This window comes from Branchiostoma belcheri, unplaced genomic scaffold, assembly GCF_001625305.1.
Source record: "Branchiostoma belcheri isolate BF01 breed outbred unplaced genomic scaffold, Haploidv18h27 scaffold4, whole genome shotgun sequence".
NCBI classification, from domain to species: domain Eukaryota; kingdom Metazoa; phylum Chordata; class Leptocardii; order Amphioxiformes; family Branchiostomatidae; genus Branchiostoma; species Branchiostoma belcheri.
In genome coordinates this window covers 7,698,417-7,720,259 of record NW_017804020.1, presented here as the reverse complement: position 1 = coordinate 7,720,259, position 21,843 = coordinate 7,698,417, and the positions used below count along the sequence as shown (strand labels likewise).

The 21,843-nt window shown below is 39.1% G+C and overlaps 1 protein-coding gene across 4 annotated transcripts in view; it reads right to left on the bottom strand.

The window, feature by feature from the left end:
* Positions 1 to 11,815, bottom strand: part of LOC109477093 (kinesin-like protein KIF16B) — a 105,152-nt gene extending 93,337 nt beyond the window's left edge. For all 4 annotated transcript variants that reach the window (XM_019778135.1, XM_019778139.1, XM_019778137.1 and 1 more), the window contains exons 1-3: positions 11,648 to 11,815; positions 11,428 to 11,497; positions 526 to 639 (exon numbers count right to left, since the gene is read on the bottom strand). In XM_019778135.1, the coding sequence (XP_019633694.1) occupies positions 526 to 639; positions 11,428 to 11,497; positions 11,648 to 11,694 (231 nt within the window). In that variant the 5' untranslated portion in view covers positions 11,695 to 11,815. The remainder of the gene's footprint in view (positions 1 to 525; positions 640 to 11,427; positions 11,498 to 11,647) is intronic.
* Positions 11,816 to 21,843: the final 10,028 nt, after the last annotated feature.

Here is a 21,843-nt window from a genome sequence, read left to right as displayed (position 1 = left end):
AGGAACAGCTCCTGAATTCTGCTTAAACTTTAAAGTATCATAAGGCCACACCAATTTAATTTCTTGGTTAACGAATTTTTCTACAAAAATAATGGAGCGTGCGGGCGAAAAAAAAATAAAATAAAAACAGGCCTAGGCATCCTGTTATGGCCCAAAATGGTACGATAGGAGCCATGAAGTCAACACACCAGGCCGGTTCAAAATTTAAACAATGAATTTTGAACTTTTAATGATACCATTGCATTGAAAGATGGAATAACTGTAACAACTAGGAAGAAAAGGACTGTTTTCAACTGTTCAGGGCAAAATATGAGCATTTTGCAGTTGATTCTGAATTTTTATTTTTATTTTCATATCAGAAAAAAATGAAGCGGGCGAATCCGTTAACCAAGAAATTAAATTGGTGTGGCCTAAGGAGAGAAAAAAAGAACCCACCACACTTATCGAAAATAGTGGGGGTTCAGAGAGCAAAATGAAGTCTTTCTGTCTTCACCTTGTGACCTTTGTCCTGATTGGTGCACTCACCTGTTCTTGTGAAGCAAAATGTGGGTCACTGCTTTTTGCCGACCAATAGGAATAGTCGTAGTAGAAGTGCTTCTGTCTCTCTCTGCCATGGTCTCCTTCTGCACCTTCCACCATCTGTGAATACAAAATACAGTCGGTCAACACAACAAAAGTACAAACTAGAAGGAGGGCCTGCAAGGGGGGGGAGGTCCCGACAACGCTGTACGCTGAATTTGGAAACCTCTCGATTACGCTTTACGATAAATTCCAAGTGGCTACAACGCATTACGTAGAATTAAAACGCCGAATACGCTCTACGCAAAAATATTATATATATAAGAGCAGTCCGTCTACGCTCTACGTAGAATTAAAACGGCTGATTACGCTCTACGGAAAAGGGCTTGCGGGCCCCCTAGAAAGGGTGACATTAGCTGAGCATGGTGCTACATATTACTTATAATAGGAACAAATACCTTGTTTTTTTACAAGTATTGGCCAGGAAAAGGGAGTGTCTTGGGTTGTACATCGGTGTCACATAACCTACATTTTTATATACTTGGCTATTTTCTAACCAAATTTTAAAATCTGTAAACCAAATTAGCTGCAGATACATGTAGTAGTGTGGTAGGTACATGTAAGGTCATTGACCTTTTGTTGACATTGTTCCCTATGATCATGGGGGTCCTATGTAAAAGTGAGGCATAATCATATTGCAGTTTTTATATAGCTGCAATTAATACATGTACATAGGCACACATGTAACTACCAACACAGATGAACTTTCATGATATAATTCTTCCAACTAATTCCAAATTCAATTTTGAACAGGGGTGATCAGACAAGTACTATATTTTGTGTGGAAATATTTTTGTATGTTCTTAATAGGGGGAATTTGTATTTCTCTAGAATTCAATTTTTGACTTGGTGATTGTGAAGAAGTGACTTTGTATGCATGGAAGTGTTTTTAACCAGACCATAACATTAGTAAGGTGGGGTCACTAGAAGAATTCACTCTTAAAGAGCTCGAGGGGAGGCATTTTTTTTTAAACTCAAGTATTGGACAGGGCTGTATGTCCATTTTTGGTACAAGGGATGTGGTGAAGCCATCTGCTGCATTTGCTAACAAGCAAATGTCTGCCTTTCAAATTTATCATTTAAGTTTCTCTTGATTAAAGATCAATCCCTGATGCTAAAAAACATTGAGTGCAATCTATAAAACAAGCCGTTAACTTTTACAAGGTATTACAGGTCCTACTTTATCTGAAGTCTTGCATTTCCTCCACTTAAAAACACAATCATGTAACTCATTCTTTGTGTATCTGTATCGGTATAGCCGGTATAACCGCCCTTTGGCGTAACACACCAGCTTCGCAGGCACGCGGCGCAGCGGCAGCTAGCTATATCACACCGAACGACTTGTTACACTCAATCTTTGCACATTTAATTGCAGAAGTTGTTTAAAGCTTTCTAGTGATGATGCCCCAACTGCGCTTGGTGGCAATGAGTTCCAGTCTACGATAGTTCTGGGGAAATACAAGTTTTTGAATACCTCACTTCTTGGTTGATAACTCTGATTGATATTTGAAGGCATGACTGTTTCTCGTTCTTTTCTGGGCTGGTATCAGATACTTAGTGGTTGGTACGTCCACCAGTTTATTAGTCATTTTTGTACATCATGCACAGTCTGGACATTCTACGTCTGTCTTCCAGCGACCCCCACTTTAGGTTTCTTTTCATTTCTGTTACACTAGCACCCCTTTGATAGTTGTTCGTGCAGAATCTTGCAGCTTGGTTCTGTACCCTTTCCAGTTTATCTTAGTCTTTCGTTGTTCTTGCGTTTGTGATGTTGAATAAAAGTGTGTGATTTTCAGATTGTTCAACTTTGGTAAATGATGATGTTTGGACACCTGCTGGGGCGCTCAATGCCACACTGTCAATTCCCCAGAGACAAGTGGTGCTGAGGTGCTCTATTATCCTCCGTAACCTTGGTGATGCCTGCGCGGCCGTGTTGATTTAACGCAGAGGACCACTAAAGGTCATGTTCAAATATACACAGGTAAGCCGCAAGGGGATTACACAGACACCTCGCAAAGTGCATCACGTATAGGGCAGAACTAAACACTCTCTGTCCTGCCAAACCACAACATCAGGAAACTCTGTTTTACTGTGCAGAAGCCAAGTCCAACAAAGGAAGGATTAGGGCTGCGTACCTTTTCGTAACATCAGGTACAAGTACAGGTACAGGTACAGAGGTTTAGGTCCAGGTCCGGACCTGTACCTGTACCTGAAAATTCACGCGCGTCACATGTTCTACTGAAATTCTTCAATAATGACAGAAACATGAATAAAGTGTTGACAATTTGTCCTGTATCTTTCAATATAACCATGGATGATATAACTAGGTTTCCTATCTCACTTCTCACTAGTTCTCAGAGACAGAAACTACTTCTAATAGGTAAATCTCTTTATTTTAATGCTGGATGTTCATTTTCCTGGCAGGCCTCCTTGTGTATAGTGATCAAGTATGAATTTTTGTTCCGGTCTCCACCAACGTTTCGGTTTTTTCGGACCGGACCGATACTATTTTTCCAGCCCTAGGAAGGATCCCATTTTGACTAGCAGGGGTGGGGCCAAATGTGAGGGTCTACATGGGGGTATCCTGATAACACTTCATGGTAATTTCAGACCTACAAATGTAGGATACCCCACTAAAGGATACTCTAACACTTTCTCACACAGACACAGTCTTTTTTTTGGCAGTAACCAAAAATTAACAGACACCTCATGTAGCTTGTTTAGGGGCTATTTTAAATACTTCAAGTATGAAATGATGAAATGAACTACGAAATGGCTTAAAATCTCAATATCACTTCATTCAGACAGGTTTCCTCTACCAGAATATTTTTTGTTACACCACCCTGACATTGCATTGGATATATTCAAGTTCGGGAAAAAAATTCATAGTTCCTCCAATTGCGTTGAGAACGAGAAACTCAGACAAATTGTACACGTAACATGGTGTCATGAATTTATGGTGCATACACAAGTAAACTAAAACTTCTGGTGAAATTGACCAAATGTCAAATTGATAGTAGAAGGTCAAACAAATGCTGCTCTGAGCTCATGAATATTTTACTGTCCTGATACCTGTCTCTAAACCTGCACGGCATGCTGGGAAGCCAGCCTGCCTCCCTAGTCAGCGTCTGCAATTTCGTCATTTGACAAAATTTTGCGTCGTAAAAACATAAAAAGTGCTCACTTATTAAACTAAGCTTAGTCCCCCAACAAAAGTTGTACCTCAAAATGCATGAAATAGCGTTTCAGTTGGTTCAAGATTTCAAAATTGTCATGCCTCAAGAGGCACTTGACATGATATTAGGCCACAGCATGTAAATTTTATGGATGACATTCTCCACAGACTCCAAATCTAATGTGAGCGGGCAAAAAAAAAAACAAGGCAGGCCGAAAAAAACAAGGTTCCTACAATTTGAAATTTTGACTTAATCATTGTACAAATGGTTTTGATTCAGTAGGAACATCACATATACACAGCCAGCATCACATATCACTGCATCAAAGTAAGAAACAAAACATTAAATCAGAGCCTTTTCTTGTCTCGATCTCTCACATAGTTATCTGCCATCCACCTTCTGGCATGGATCTTTGCCCATTTTCGGCATGTTGACCACTGTCAGAAGGCAACAAAATTTCTTGTTTTTTATTTCCAAAATCAGGCAAAAATTAATGCGCGCGCTGATATCATCCATATAAATTACTTGCTGTGGCCTTACGTCAAAAAAGCAAAATTGAGATGACAAAAAAATCTCTGGCTGGCTTCCAGACATGATAAAATGACCATGTTCTAGTCATTCCAAGCTTGGCAATGATCAAAGTCCAAAACCATTAGCTTCAGCTTTCCTGGTTGACCCCTGGTCAGGTCTGTCTCAGTGATTGCCCCCAGGTGTTCTATCATTCACAAGTTGCACATTCCCAGGATCCTTTGCGCACAGGGTGGGGAAAGGTCGCGGTAAACCACGTGACTCATCCTCGGCTCTGGTCGGAAGAAGTCAGAATGCTCCCAGCCTACTATCGGTGCCGATAGTAGGCAGGGAGCATTCAATTTCAAAAGTCTGTCTTTTTGTCATATTTTCACGTAGTATGTTGAATCAACCCTATCCTATCCCATACCGATAGTCATGGAGCAAAAATTCGATGCCGCTTTGCCCTACGAACGCCGTGAAAAACTACGTGCCTCCCGCCGCCGGCAGTGGTGGCAGCCATTTTTTAAATTTCCGAGCGCTCGCGAATACTTCCGACTTCTTCCGACCAGAGCCGAGGATGAGTCACGTGGTTTATCGCGACCTTTCCCCACCCTGTGCGCAAAGGATCCTGGGAATGTGCAACTCGTGAATACTACTGCTGCCCCCCCCCACCCATTCTGTACCATAACAAACTAGAAAAGGTAACATTTGCAAAACAAACTCATAATGTTTACCTTCTCATCTGGTCTGCTCTGTTAACATCAATTCTTACTCAAACACATTCATAATATATAATATGGTCAGACAGGAGTCTAAATCCCTCCTGCTATAAAATTGCAACATGATGGTGACAGACGTCTGGTTCAGGTCATTGACCTGATTTGTTTGGAGAAGAAGAAGAAGAAAAAGAGCAAGCAAAAAACAGTATGTTTTCCTTCAGTAATCATACATGTACCTAAACTCTCCACCCTTTCTACTTAGGACCTAAGGTCATGTTGATTTGTACCTACATGTGCATGTACATGTGTATATTCCAGTATCACTATGTACAAGCTAGCCTTTATCGTAACGGTATGACAGATTCTGCATGCCCGTAGCCAGGGGGGGTTCAGGGGGTTCAGAAGAACCCCCCCCACAAGGTTCAAAGGTCCACTTTTTGGTCCACTTTTTATGCAAAGGTCCACTTTTTGGTCCACTTTTTATGTAAAGGTCCAAGATTTTTCTTGAAAAGATGGACTGTAATCGTAGAAAAAACTGCTCCCTTTGTCATTGAATAAAAATGTATCTCTGATTTTTTCTTGGAAATCCTCTCAAAAACGCACGAAATGCCAATTTAGAAGGTTCGTTTTTTCAAAATTTCCCGGGGAAGCATGCCCCCAGACCCCCCAAGGAACCTCGCGCCTACAGCGCTCGAGGTCCCCTCAAGCAGTGGGAACCCCCCCTCCCCCCATTCAAAATCCTGGCTACAGGCATGTTCTGCATCCATTCCTTAATGCTAATGGCAAGAATGTTACTGACACTTTCATCCACTAGCCCCCAATGATGGATTAATGCAGACCTATATAGAATCATATGAACTGTTAGGTTACGCAACATGGCCTTGGTCCAGTTCTCTTCATCATAAATCTTCTCTACTGAGCCACAGGGGGCCTGGGGAGGATCGATATCTGGTGGTGCACTGAAAAAGGTCTACATGGGGGGATCCAACGGTTAAACGATAAATATCGGGGTGGTGTGGTAACATCCGTGTCCATAATATCACCAGGGTCCATAATATCGCCACCTTGAGAAATTATATTTTTACTGCAACATACTTATGGTATTCACTCCTTCACACATCAAATGTACATACCTAGGGTATGTTGCAGTAAAAATATCTTTAAGCACACTCTTTCTAAAGGTGGTGATATTATGGACCCTGGTGATATTATGGACACAGATGTTAACTTCTGGATGGGGGGAACAGTTAACGATTAATTGACTTGCTCTTGCGAAAATGACTTCTCTGGATTGTTCCATTGCATTTGTGGGGTATCTTGAAGTCTTTGAAATAACACAAAAACAATTAAGCTATGTCAGGTGTCTTTTTTTTGGTACCACGGTACCACCAATAAATGGCTAAAACCAGCCTACTACAGGAAACAAGCATTCCTTCAACAACATCACACTTTATATATACAGTCAAACCTGCCTATAGTGGTCACTCAAGGGACTGGCCAAATTTGACCACTATGGCCAGGTGACCACTATAGAGAAACAGCTGGTTAGTTGACCCCCCCCCCCAAAAAAAAAAGGGACACATGCTTTGAGTACCAACAGTGATGTCTTTATTCTGAAACATATGAATACATACATTTGCAAAGGTAAACCCCTTTTATATGTGCATGTGTTAGTTCAATAATTTGTTGTTCTTTTGCTTTAGTTGTACTTTATTTTGTACTTGCTTGAAAAAAAAAAAGAAATACAGAAATATTGCATGGAAACATTAACTTGACATCAAAGATACATACACTCAACATATTCAGTTAATCTATTCTGGGACAATGAAACCATTCACATAATTTAAAACATACAAAATCACTGGTTGTCCTTTACTGTTCTTGTGTACATACTAGTACTACATGTGGCTAAAGAAAAGAAGGCAAATCAAGCAACAAACTTTCAACTCCAAACAAATTTCTATCGACTGCAAAATCATTTAATCTAAGCTCAGCTTTCCACGGTTTCTTCTCACTCTCTCTGCCAGTCGAATCACTTCCACCTTTTGGAATAAGTTTGGCGTCCGTCTTTCCACTTTCGCCATCGTTTCTCCGCAATCGCCACATTACTAGTAGTTGTTGTTGTTAGTCGAAAAGTGGAAGAGAACGACATCGCCATGTTTTTGTTCTTTGGTGAACACTTGCTTCGCGCGACCGACATACGCCACAGCGAATTCCAACCACGAAAATAAGTTAATTTGTACCAAGATGCTGTCTGTTTAGTTAACAGCAAAATAATTGTTCGTCAGTTGCCAGTTACTTTCCGTTTTTGGTCGTTTTTGAACATGAAAACTTAGCGAAAACTCTCCTTTGTTTACGGCTTGGGTTTCTCCCCGCGTGGGTTGTCTGCCTCTACCATTATGCCAATGTGGTAGTCAACAGAAAATTTTCTCCTTTCAGACTTATATCTTTTCTAAAATATCCACTACAGTGTTAAATTTACATCTAAAATTAATTGTAGTAATGTATTTCAAATGTTTTCATAATGTAATTACGTCATTTGACGCTAATGAAGTTAAATAAAACTCGGTGTATCTACCTCCATAACAGTGGAGTCTTCCGATGACCCCAATTGACCTCCCTCTGCAGCTAACATGCGCCATCTTGGAAAAATACGAAACGCATTTTCGAGCCAAATTTCTTTAATTATGCCCATGAAAAACGGAAGCTATGCACATATCTACGCATTTCAAGGAATCGAGAAACCAAATATGGATATTCTTAAGTTTTTTTGTAAAGATAATTTGCCGTAATCTTCGCCATGCGGCACGCACGGCACTGGTGTTGGGGAAAACGCAGATATCAAAGACACCCGCGACCGCAGAAACTTCGTGTCAAAAGTCAGTTTTCCTTTATTTCATACACATATGGAGTCTAATTTTCAGTTCACATTTTAGTAATGTAGCGATCGGAAAATTATCACAAGGCTCATAACGGTCGTAGCCCGAGGTGGGGTGGTGTTACGGCCGTGGTGCTTAGCGGGTTACGGCCAGCCGCGACCGCTATCGGCGGTGTTGACATGCCGGCGGGACCGGAATGGGGTGACCGCTGACCGCGTTGAACAGTGACCGCTATAGACACGATTCTTAATGCTTACGTCAATGGGAAAAATTCAAGGGACCGGCAAAAACTGACCGCTATGGCCGAGTGACCACTATACAAAGGTGACCGCTAGTACAGGTTTGACTGTATATAAAAAAAAAGATATCAGTATGCTATGGGACAGGGTTTACTAGTCATTCAACTTACCACATTAATGAAATCAAGTTAGTAGAACTCTATGTATAGTTTAAGTAAGTTATTGCTGTATTCTTTTTCCCTGTGTATTCATGACCTGTACTTAGATTGTTAGAGTATAAACATACAAAAAAGGTCTTTTATTCATTCGATTAAGAAAAATTAACCAGGGAATTGTCTTAGAAAATTCAGTTTTTCTGCCCTGAAATTACTAAATGGCTTTATTAATACAATTTATGAAGAATACTATAACCTACATTCCTACAATTACCTATAGAACACTTTGTTAAGACAGCCATGTCTTCCACTGATCTGATTATCTGTTTTAACCAGAGTCCTGAGCAAACTAGGGATTAGCACCAGACCATTCAAATATTGATCAAGCTCTCAGACCTCTATCATTAATTCATTGGGACAATGGCACAGGCATTAGAATTAGATACAGCTTTTACCAGTCTTGTGTCAAGTGTGCCTCCTATTCATATGTAAACATTATGACTACAGGCAAACACGGTGATGTTATTGTTACCTGTGCACGAGAGATTATGTAAATATTGTACAATGAATGCAGTGGAAAATGAAATACATTTTGTTAGCCAGTGTCCTCACTATGAGACCGAAAGAAACAGATTATTTCAGACAGTTACAACAATCTCTCCATCATTTCGTCATTTAGAAGATCACCAAAAGACTGCATTTCTACTAAGATCACAAAACCCACTAATTATGCAGAATGTGGGACTTCATTATCCACTGCCTTCAAAGAAGAAGTCGAACCCCATAATAGCTAAGTAGTAGAAATAGAAGTTTTTCCAGACAGATTGTTACCTGTCTCCTGTTACTGTATTGCAATGAGTATTATACTTGATTGTAAAAGCAATTAGCCTTCGGGCATGATTTTGCAAATAAAGTTTCATTGTTCAGGACACAGTGTGCAAGAATTGTACAATGGATTATGGCAACAGTGGAAAATGCATATGTAAATGACCTCATTATGAGGATGAAAGAAATGTATACAGTTACTAGTACCACATTGGCACAATCTCTATGAGCTTTCATGTGAAAGAAGTCAAACATCACAATAATGTATATATAAACATCAGATTTTTTCATTACATTTTTTATGTTTCGGTACCTGTGTAACCTTCGGTGCAAAAAATTGACAATGGTTTCTGAACAGTTTTTAGCGTGCAAGTAATTTTCAATGTTACCTGTTACAATGTTAGCATCCAGCCGTAAAAATCTTGCTCCAAAAAAAAAAGACTTGCACTTGATGCAAGCACGTCTAACCCCCATTTCAGGGGGAAATGACGTTAAAATTGGATTAGGCCACACCAATTTAATTTCTTGGTTAACAGATTCGCCCGCTTCATTTTTTTCTCATTTGCAAATAAAAATAATAATTCAGAATCAACTGCAAAATGCTCATATTTTGCCCTGAACAGTTGAAAACAGTCCTTTTCATCCTAGTTGTTACAGTTATTCCATCTTTCAATGCAATGGTATCATTAAAAGTTCAAAATCCATTGTTTAAATTTTGAACCAGCCTGGTGTGTTGACTTCATGGCTCCTATCATACCATTTTGGGCCATAATAGGATGCCTAGACCTGTTTTTTTTTTCGCCCGCTCGCTCCATTATTTTTCTAGAAAAATCCGTTAACCAAGAAATAAAATTGGTGTGGCCTTGGAAAAAAAATGCAGAAAAAGGATCTCGAGCCCTGCAAATGTTTCTTTGTCAAAGTTTTTTGGAACCAGGGTAAGTCAAGTAGTAAAAAAAAAAGTATGTCTCAAAGATTTAGACAGAGAACCAAGGCAGTAGTTGTTCTACACTTAAATCTCCTTGATAAAAGTTAATAACCAAGTGACAGTTGTGTCTGTGATATTTAGGGCCACTGATATCTAATTTTTTTTCTGGAACAGACCTTTAAATATCCATACGTTATACAAATGTCCATACACAGTCACACAATAGTTGACAAATCCTTAAAGTAAAAGATATAGAAGATAAGAAACAATAGGTCGTCAAAACCAGACTGAATACTAGTACAAGTTTGCATTTCCTTTAATTAACTTTTTACTCTCCTTTGATTCTTTCTTTCATTCCTGTTGTTTATGGGCTCAATAAATTTTCCTTGTCCTGCTAATTTTGACAGGAGATATATTATTATTAACAACCAAAAAAAAACCTGACCCAATCTCTTGCAAATCATTGTAATTTGGGAGCTCAAAATTCACCGTCATTAGAGCTGTGTTGTTGTCTTCTCGCACCTTTGCTCTCAAAGAAGTAACCCCTTTGTGTTGCTAATCATGATAATTATAGAAGAAGAGGGTAATTTCATCTTCCACTGCCTCAAAAGAAGAAGTCAAACCCAGCAAAACTAGTACCATGTATGTTGTAGGACGTAGTATAATGTTAGACGTAGTCTCTCATGCCATTGTATTTCCTTTTTTCATACATGTTGTTTGTACCTGCAGTTAGTTCTTGGCATGTATTTGCAATAAACTTTCAATAACCAGGGCTTGAAATACTGCATGGGTGCATGTGCACCTTAGTGCAGCCAATTTTTTCTGTGGGTGCACCGGTTTTTGTACGTATTTTTGTACATATCAAATGTATAATAGTATACAGGATATTCTTTGCGTCTAAGTGTCACAAAAATCATAAAACCTTTGTTGTAGTACTTGTTTAAGATTTTAAGTTAGCTCCCATTTCAGATTCAAGCTCAGAGGAGGAGCAGTAAGATCTGTAATTAGGTTGTTTTTTTTTATATGGTGCACCCAAAACATTTTCTGTGCACCTAAATTTTTAGGTTGGGTGCACCAGTGCACCTATTCCCAAAAATGAATTTCGAGCCCTGAATAATTATTCCATGTGTACCTGTGCTGTAGAAAGTCCCAGGGGATGGTTAGGGACATGAGTCATGGAATCTAACCCCCATCACACCACTTCCGTATGTGGTACAGCATGCTTCGTATCATCATATGGCAGCTGTACTTCTTTAGTACACAACTCTATCACTACAACAATAAAGAGAGTAGAGTAGGGCTGTAACACAACAGTCCCTACTGTAAAAATAATTGATGTGAAAACATATTAAACAGACGGCGTGTGGTAGGTGGTAAGTCACGTATCCTATTTGCACATAAAAAATAAACAAAAACAAACCTTAACGTTTGTGATGGTCGTTCTCTTGGCTTCCATCTCGATAATACTCCCACTCTTTAAGTCGATCTCCCTGTGTTTGAAAGAAAAACACGTTACTTTTTTTATGAAAGTTCAGCAGAAAAAAGTATAGCCCTGGGCTAGAAAAAAAATAACGTTCAAAGAGCCGGGTCAAAAATCAACAAACGAATTGACATTTTATTATGGTAAAATATAGCCTCACCTCTGATTGAGGGGTCTCACTCGCACAGCTACTTTTACAGAAGCCATGGCGTCCACGCACGTCTACAACATAAATGTTAAAGTACCAGTTATGAGCTTAGAAACTAGGAAAAGGGGATGAATAACGTCAAATCTACACTGGGCGCCGCCATCTTGCAAAATGACATGTGATCACATGACTCACAGATGATTTGTAATGTCACGTGACGGTGCTCTGTTAGCCACGCTCCCAGACTTCTTGATGGAAAAGGTTTATACTTTTTATAACCTCTATCCAACCTTTGGGAGACGTCTAGAAAGAGTAGAAATCGGTGGAATAGAGAGATACGGGTACGGCAAAATGTAGACTCTAGCGGACCAACTCCCTCGGCATGTTATCTCTCTATTTGACGCTATTCTTTTTAGCCGTCTCCCGAAGCCTGACCGTGAGAAAAGGAGGCTATTATTTTTGGCGTGTTTGTAGGCGTTTCATCGGGTTTTATTTTTTGTCCTGGTATCTTTTTTTTACGCCGACCCTTTAAATTTGAATGGCAAAATGGGAACTACCTTGGCAAATGGGTATTATACTGCCTGGCCAATTTGATTTTGTACCAACGAAACATCTGCTTGGAGATTATGGCGGGTCGTTCCTTTGGCCTCCTTTGGACCGCGCAGTGTGAGTTCAAAAGTCGCCCAATGCAATGTCAGGGCGGAAAAACAAAACAAAAATATTCTGGACTAGGAAGTCTGCCTGATGTTGACATTTACTGCCATTTCTTAGCATTTTCGGCGTTACTTCATACTTTAAAGGCATCCAATGCGATTTCAGAGCAGCAAAACTGGAAATATTCTGAATAAGGAAATTTTTAGGATATTGACACATACTGCTTCACATTAGCACATTTCAATCGATCAGTATTTCATACTTTGGGTATTTAAAACTGCAGAAACAAGCCCCAAGATGAGTCCTTTATTTCATGGGTGGTGCCCTAAAATCAGGCAAGGGTCCTTCCAGTAACCATTTTTTCTGTCAGAATTTTGGAAATTTTTGCTCCATGAGGGTCAATATGCATTGGGACAGTGTTGTTTCAACTGAGTATGTAGATAAGTGACTAGAATATTGACTTTGAAAAATCGGGTTTCCAAGCCCTAAAAACTGCACTGGATGCCTTTAAAACAAACCAGAAGCAAGCTACGCGAGGCGTCTCTTTTATTTGTGTACCACACAGTTCTAACCACCCTAACCAAGGCCACAGCAAGGGAATCTTATGGATGACATCCTCCGCAAACTACAAATCTGATGCGATAGGGCGAATTTAAAAAAATCAAGGTGGGCCCAAAAAACAAGATTTCCACATTTTCAAATTTTGACATCATAAATCTTGTTAAACCAGAAACACCTATTCGCCAATTTCACACTTCCCATAATGCATAGTAAAAGTCACGGATATGACGTAAGACCACCCTCCTCCCCCTTCCTCGATGTAATATGTCCAACAAGTTCTATCGACAAACTGGTCAACTATTGTTTTGAATTATTTCTCTAGTATAAAGCGCATGCCTCAATTGCATTTTTGTTGGAATTAGAGAAAATGACGTACCTTCAGTGACGAACAGTTTGAGATAAAGTGTATTTCGTCTTCCACAGCCTTTACACTACAAGGTACATGCATTGTCTTCAAATCGAAAAAGGTCGACACCACAACACACCAGCCACTCAGAGACTGTAATGAAAATATTGAAGATGAATTTCACTTTGTTATGACTTGTCCCACCTATATCATAGAAAAGAAAGAGATACATTCTTACAGACTATTACCACTAAGACAAAGTTCACCCAATCTGGTACACAGTACGATACATTCCATGAATTATTATCATGTCCAACTACCATATCTGCTTACGTAGGCCAATTTCTGTACACTTTATTCCATAAGCGAGAACATATCATGAATACATGACCATATAGTAACTCAAATACTGTTTAGATAGTAGTTTGCAGTAAGTAAAGTTTTGTAGTATTGTTGTATTACTGCCATACATTGTACCTTGTACGAGTGTTGAGCAATAAAGTTCATTCATAATATAAATTTCATTCATTCATATATATATGCCAGTGCACAGAGCGCTGTAGAAACGCTGATGTCATCACAACTGTCATCTTGCACTGTAATCAGCCGGCCCGTTGCGTCAACTCCCTTCTGTACAAAGTCTTATAACATGTGTTGAAGAATGCTGCCATGACTTAAGTGGAATTCCAAAAATCTTTTCCGACACTGTCCAGATGGGGAGGTGAGGATTTAACCTTCAGTGCGCTGAGGTAGCCATTTGGCACAACATTTGGCACAAGTTAACATCTGCATTAGGCCACACCGTCTTAATTTTATGGATGACATCCTCTGAAGACCCCAAAACTAGTGCGCGCGGGCGAATAAAAAAAAAATTCCGGCGAAAAATAAAAATGCTACTTAGTAGTAAACCACAGGAATACAAAGCTGGTATTGTGAATTTGCGGCAGTACAAAGCGAAGTATGCGACACGCCGCCACATGCTGACGGAATTTACGAATCTACTCTGTAAGTATATGTACTAAGTTCTTGAGTCGTGGAGCTTCGGTAGCCTGGGTGCCATCCTCCAGAGTTTCTACCGGCTCCGTAGTGTTACTAACTACCATGGACTTCCCAGGCAGGCCTGGAGCCAGGACAGAGCCTCAAAGGACGTGATCTTTTTTTTTTCTTTTTTTTTTTTTTTGAGAACAGGCGAAAATCAATGCGCGTGCGGATGTCATCCATAAAATTAAGACGGTGTGGCCTTAGTTGGGCCTAGGAAAAATGCTGTGTTTCCTGTTTCCCGACCGACCCTAGAAAATTTGAACTGCCGACCCTAGCATTTTTTTTGGGTGGACCCCTGCAAGGGACATAAATTTTGCAAGCTAGTCGCCCTTTTCTAGCTCCACGATCGGACACCTGAGTAAAGAAACGTTGTACAATCAGATTTCCAACATTGAAATTCAAAATATAATTGCCCTCATGCAAGTTGTACGCTGTTAAACTTGTATAAGTTGGATCACTAAAGGTAATTAGGGTCTTGGGGGTTGCAGCGTCAAGTCAGTCTGACATTTTGCAATTCAAATGGTGTCTTGTCCAGTCGGTAATCGGCAAGTTCCAGGACAACTTTGACACAGACAACATATGTACATGGTCTGCGGCTTGCAGGTGTGGAACATGCATAGCGTTAAGACCTCGCTGACATTTACGTAGAATGATATTTGATTTATTAATGTCCATATTTTTGTATGTATGTTTATGAATTGCTTTCATAATGTGTTTAAATCCAATGCTGTTTTATACTGTTTTTATTGATGTAATTAGGGGAGGGAGCTGGTAAAGGTGACCCACCTGTTCTCCCTCCCCCTCCATGCATGTGCTGGAAAATTTTAATAAACAAATAAACAAATAATTTCTACCTGGCGACCCTAATCAGGACTGAAACAGGAAAAAAAATTTCCCTAGGTCTTAAAGGCTCAGTTAGCAGGGAGAAGGTTAACCTTGGTGTCAGTCAGTGACGTCGACGGAGCTCCAATTTCTTGAAAGCTGCGAGTCGTTGGAAGATTCCAATTCAAGTTGACTTAGTTGTTGATCCCGTGGACTTATGTGTTCAATTCTGTCTCATTTGGAAGCTTTGTCTTCCAAGGTAACAACTAAACAAAACTCCGACCATCATGGCTACCTACATACCAAAATTCACGACGATCCGTCATCCACTTCTTGACTTATCCTCTTTTGAATATTCTTTAAACAAACACCACTGCAGTTCCAGAGCAAGCCGCTAGCGAGCCTAAACTCACATCACTTCTTCCCCAGCACAAGAGCTACCTGCCATCCAAATTTCACGAGCCTAGCATGTCTAGATCATGATATATACAAACCGGAAGTTCAGCTGCAGTACCATAACAGGCCGCTAGGGGGCCTAAAATCTAATCATTTCAAGGTCTCATCAAGACCTACCCACCTATATGAAGACTATCCACTTTAATATGCCTTCTGAAGTTATCGCAGACACACACACACACACAAACACACACACACACACACACACACACACAGATACACACACACACACACACACACACACACACACACACACACACACACACACACACACACACACACGAACGTCTCTGAAAACATAACCTTCTTGGCGAAGGTAATTACAGTTCGCAGAAGAAAGGATGAGGACAGTCTGTATTCCCCAATCCCTGCCAAGTTGTTACCTTCGCCAAGAAGGTTATGTTTTCAGTAGCGTTTGTCTGTGTGTGTGTTTGTGTGTGTGTGGTTTAGCAAGATAACTCGAGAAGCAGTAGATGGATTGGAATGAAACTTGGTAGGTGGGTAGGTCTTAATGAGGCCTAGAAATGATTAGATTTTGGGCCCCCTGGCGGCTTTCCTAGGTACTGCAGCTGAACTTCCGGTTTTGATATCTCATGTTCTGGACATGCTAGGGTCACGAATTTTGGTTGGTAGATAGCTCTTGGAGTAGGAAAGAAGTGACATGAGTTTGGGTCCCCTAGCGCCTTGTTCTGGAACTGCAGGAGCATTTGTTGAAAAAATTTGAAGGACTATAACTTAAGAACCGGTTGACGTATTGTCGTGATTTTTGGTATGTAGGTAGTTGAAGTGATGCTTGACATAATCAGATGGCAATTATGCAAATCAGGAGCTAATTTGCATAATTAATGAGGAAATTCTATAAATCTGCTTTGTTCGATAATAGAACTATGAAACACTTGTGACATCTACTTGAGAACGGGGAAAACATCTGAGGATATAGATTATGTAAATGAGGACCTAATTTGCATAACTAATGGCAAATTCTTATAATTCCATAGTTGTAACTTCTGCACCCCGAATTTCATACTTGCCACATTTGGAAGTTAAGTGAAGGTGAATATCAATAAACATAATTTATTCAAATCATGACCTCATTTGCATAATTTATGAGGAAGTGCTATAATAGCCTTTTTGTTGTGATAAGGCTGCCATTGGATGGAGAATATGATCAACTGATATAATCCATGCAAATGAGGCTCTTATTTACAAAATCAATGATTAAAATTGTATAATTCGTCACCCGCAAGGGTTAACATCATTTGGCGAAGGTATGAGATCGTGGAACTCTTGTTCATACTGCTCTCAGAGTCGGAATCTCGGCGGAAACGGCCAAGGCCATAGCTTATGTGGAGTCAAGGAAAATGCGCGGAATTACGGGCACAGCCTTCTCGTTTACAGCGTTTCCCCGGAGATCACTTTGCACTGGCCCCGAGCGCTGACCTATCTGGCCGTGCGCCAGGAGTAGTTACCTCACACACACACACACAACCAGGGGTGCCAGAGTATACAGTGCAATTTTACGGAATACAGTGCAATTTTCGGAATACAGACAATTTTCGGAATACATACAATTTTCGGAATACAGTGCAATTTTACTAGTATACAGCGCAAGTTTACGGAATACAGTACAATCGTATTAGTATACAGTGTAAGTTTTACTAGTACACAGTGCACTGTATACTAATACGATTGCACTGTATTCCGTAAAATTGCAGTGTACTGTATACTAGTATACTGCAAAAACTGTATACTAGTAAAAGTGAATTTTACTAATATACAGTGCAATTTTACTAGTAATATAAAATTGCACCGTATACTAATACAATGGCACTTTATTCCGTAAAATTGTACTGTATAGTAATACAATTGTACTGTATTTCGTAAAATTGCACTGTATTCCGAAAATTGCATGTATTCCGAAAATTGCACTGTATTCCGAAAATTGCACTGTATTCCGAAAATTGCACTGTATTCCGAAAATTGCACTGTATTCCGTAAAATTGCACTGTATACTCTGGCACCCCTGACAACACAACTGTTACAATCACTCCACTGATAAATGATTTTTTTTTTTTTTTTGCAAATTCATGCCCGAAGCCTAATTGCAAATAACAATGATAAAAGAACATCGGAACAGGGTACAAAATAACTTCAAAATCTACATAATAACACAAGGTAATTGTCTAAAACTATAGCTATGTATAAAACTATGTCTGAATGGTTTGACTTCTCTTTTGTAAACCATGGAAGACGTAATGTCCCACCTTTTTTCAAAATTTGTGGATTTTGGGAAGTTAAAAGAGGGCTTTTTTTTTCTTTCTGTAAGTTTAGAGAAATTTGGATAAATTGTAGACGTTTGAATGGACAACCCATCTCAGGCGTTGTTATGGAACGAACAATTTGAGATAAAGTGTATTTCGTCATCCACAGCTTTTTCACTACAATATTTACAAATTAAACTGACGGTGACTGAAAATATGCAAAACATGCACATGATGTAATACGTGACTGCGGACGAACTGTCAGAAATGACCTATAGTATCATAGTGCAGGAGTGATAAAAATATTACAAATATAATAATAAAAAATATAATAATAAAAAATATAATAATAAAAAATATAATAATAAAAAATATAATAATAAAAAATATAATAATAAAATATAATAATAAAAAATATTTAAGCGCAAGCGTAACTATGATGCCAAATGTAAGCTATTTACATTTCTCGAATCAAGTACAACAGATTTCAAGAGTCTCGATGCCAAGGACAGATTCGTATATATCTTTATATAATAATTCCCACGATGCAAATATAGGTAAATGTACTAACTGCTTTGTTATTAGAAAAAAATACCGAAACTCGTGATTAGCCCCACTCGATTGGAACACTGTATCAAAGACAGACTTGTGTTAGCCATTGTTGTTTGAGTAATTAGGATTTATTAGGTCTTATTTTATACTTTTTTTGTACTTTGTTTTTTATTTGTTTTGCCATAAAGTGTACCATGTGCAATTGTCTTCATGTTGTATCGTATGATATAGTGTATTTTTCCGAAGCACCGAACTGCGATATGCCAGGAGTGTGAAAATGTTTTCTGTCATGTTTTGGTCTCGACCTTGACAATCAGTCGTTCCATTTCACATTCGGGGGGAATGATGCTGGAGCTAAACCACCCACGTGGCCGCGGCACAGTGTTATACTTAGTACACATGGAGGAATTTATGGAGTGAGGTACTGTTCGAAAGTAGCTGTCGGAAAAACTGTTACCGTTAGGCCACAGCAAGTAATTCTTATGGATGACATCAGCGCGCGCATTGATTTTCGCCTGATTTTGGGAAAAACAAATTGTTGCGCCCTGACAGTGGTCAACATGGCGAAAATGGGTAAAGATGCCTGATGGCAGATAAATATGAAGAGAGGAGACAAGACAAGGCTATGATTTATTGTTTTGTCTTTTACTTTGATGCAGTGATGCATATCATTCCTTTTATATATGTGATGGTGGCTGTGTATATGTGATGTTCTCGCTGAAAAAAAAACCATTTGTGTAATGATTAAAAACTTTAATTTTTCAGAATTTTTTTAGAAATGGATGTTGTAAAAATTGTTTCAGTTAGAAATGGATGTTGTAAAAATTGTTTCAGTTAGAAATGGATGTTGTAAAAATTGTTTCAGTTAGAAATGGATGTTGTAAAAATTGTTTCCGTTAGAAATGGATGTTGTAAAAATTGTTTCAGTTAGAAATGGATGTTGTAAAAATTGTTTCAGTTAGAAATGGATGTTGTAAAAATTGTTTCAGTTAGAAATGGATGTTGTAAAAATTGTTTCAGTAAGAAATGGGTGTTGTAAAAATTGTTTCAGTTAGAAATGGGTGTTGTAAAATTGTTTCAGTTAGAAATGGATGTTGAAAAATTGTTTCAGTTAGAAATGGATGTTGTAATAGTTGGCAATTAAGGTTATAATGTTCATGATGTCAAAATTTGAAAATGAAGAAATCTTGTTTTTTAGCCCGCCTTGTTTTGTTTTCGCCCTATCGCATTATATTTGGAGTCTGTGGAGGATGTCATCCATAAAATTTAGGCCATGTTGATTTGATTATATGGATGACATCCGCGCGCGCATGAATTTTCGGCCGTTTCAAAAAAAAAGTTTACAACCATATAATAAAAATCGAACGCATACAAAAACGAGCAGTAAAGATAATCCTTGGCCCCCTGTACACGTCTTACAATATCGCCCTGTCCCAATTATGTTTGCCGTCCCTAGAGAAAAGAAGAGAAACCCTTAGCCTTAAGTTTGCAAAGTCCTTCCTTAACTCCCCTTCGTTCCGACATTGGTTACCCCCATCCCGCTCAGACATCCATGGCAGATGCCTGAAGGGGGCAAACCAACTCGACATCCCCTTGACGAAAACAAAGCGGTATAAAACGAGCCCAATCCCCTATTTCACTGATTTGTTAAATAAACAAGCAGACTTAGGTTGAAATCTCCCAGTACCGGACCAATATAGTTTTTAATTACTTACGGATACGGATCTATATCTAATTTATAACTGCGTACAGCTAGTATTTGTTTAAGTTGTTTGTACCTAGTTTGTCAATGTCCTTTGTTTGTTTAGCCCACCTTATTGTTTAATTGTTTTTAAACCTGTGTACGCAATTCAGCGGTTTAAACGTAAACGCTGCCATGTACAAGGATTGTTGTCAATAAACTATTATTATTATATACTGTAAATCGTACAAAACAGTTGCAAAATGAGCAAAAATATACCGTAAGTTACAAAAAAAATAAGTAAAACTATACCAATGTCGTAGAATGCCAAAATCAAACGAAAAAAGACGAAATTGTAAGGAAATGAACTTGAAGATTAGATTATTCGCCAAACCATATTCTGTCCCATTTGTTCAACCCTCATGACCACGTAGATCTCATAATGAAAAGTTTTTTTTTTTTGCAAAACTTTTTTTTATTCGCACGCGCGCATCAGTTTTGGGGTTCCCGGAGGATGTCATCCATATAATCAAATCAACATGGCCTTACTTGCTGTGACCTTATGTGACGTCCTTACCGAATGGTCAAGGTCCATCTGGGAAGTCGAGTTTTGTTAAAGGCATCCGATGCAACTTCAGGGCGGGAAAACTAGATTTTCAAAGTCAATTTTAGTCATTATTCTTAAAAAGAATTTCAATAAGATGTAGTTTAAAGTAACTTTAAATTTGATTTTAATTATAAACTTTTATTCAAATTAAACAATTTTAATTTTAATTATTTTTCAAATCAAAGTATAGTGAGTTGAGCCAACAATATCCCATAGCCTACTGATATATGTGAGGCAAAAATACGATGTCATTGACGGAAAACGGTTGCTTGTTTTGTATCGTAGGCTGGTTCTAGCTATTTATGCGTGGTACCCAAAAATAAGCGTTTTGAGGCTACTTCAACCGCTTCAAATATAAACTGATGACGAAAATAATGTGCTAAGAAATGGCAGTAAATGTCAATGTCTGAGAGAATATTTCATGTTACCGAAGGAAAACATATTGTTTTTGCTCTGTTTCCTTCAAACCAATAAGGTCAATGACCTGAACCAGACGTCTGTCACCATGGTAACTAGTGGTTGCAATTTTATAGCAGAAGGGATTTAGACTCCTGTCACCATATATATGAATATGTTGGAGTAAGAATTACCAGAGCAGACCATATGCAAAGGTAAACATTATACGTTTGCTTTGCAAATGTTACTTTCTAGTTTGTTTGTTTTTTTATATATTTTATTCCAATGATGTAATCACCAGACGTGGTGACGGCACACTCAAGTTTTTCAACTTATATTAATGCCGCCACCAACACAGGGGACAAATACATGACAGGACAGTACTCATTTTCACCTGAGTTAAGTGAAGAAACTCGTGTTAAGTGCCTTTCCCAAGGGCACAAGATCGGTGGCATGTCAGGACTCGAACCCGGGACCTCTAGGTTCCGAGTCGCGCACTCTGCCGCTACGCCACAAGACCCCACCTTCTAGTTGGTTGTTGTTGTTTTGTCGCCCTGCATCAGATGCCTGTATAGGACCAAAGACGTTTTTTGCCGGAAAGTTGATGACCGTATCGCTTCTTTGTTTTTTCCGACAGACGGGTCGGTATGTACCGCGGCGGTCCGGCAGGAAGTGCGGGGGACACGGCGGAAGTTGTCCGCCCACCTGTTACATCCTCCACGCGGGCGACGAGAGCTTTCTTCTTGAGACTATTTACACTTTTGAGAAACCCGTGGTAGGAACTTGGAAGGTTGGTTCTCGTGACGTCATGTTGGTTCTGTCAAGGGCGTC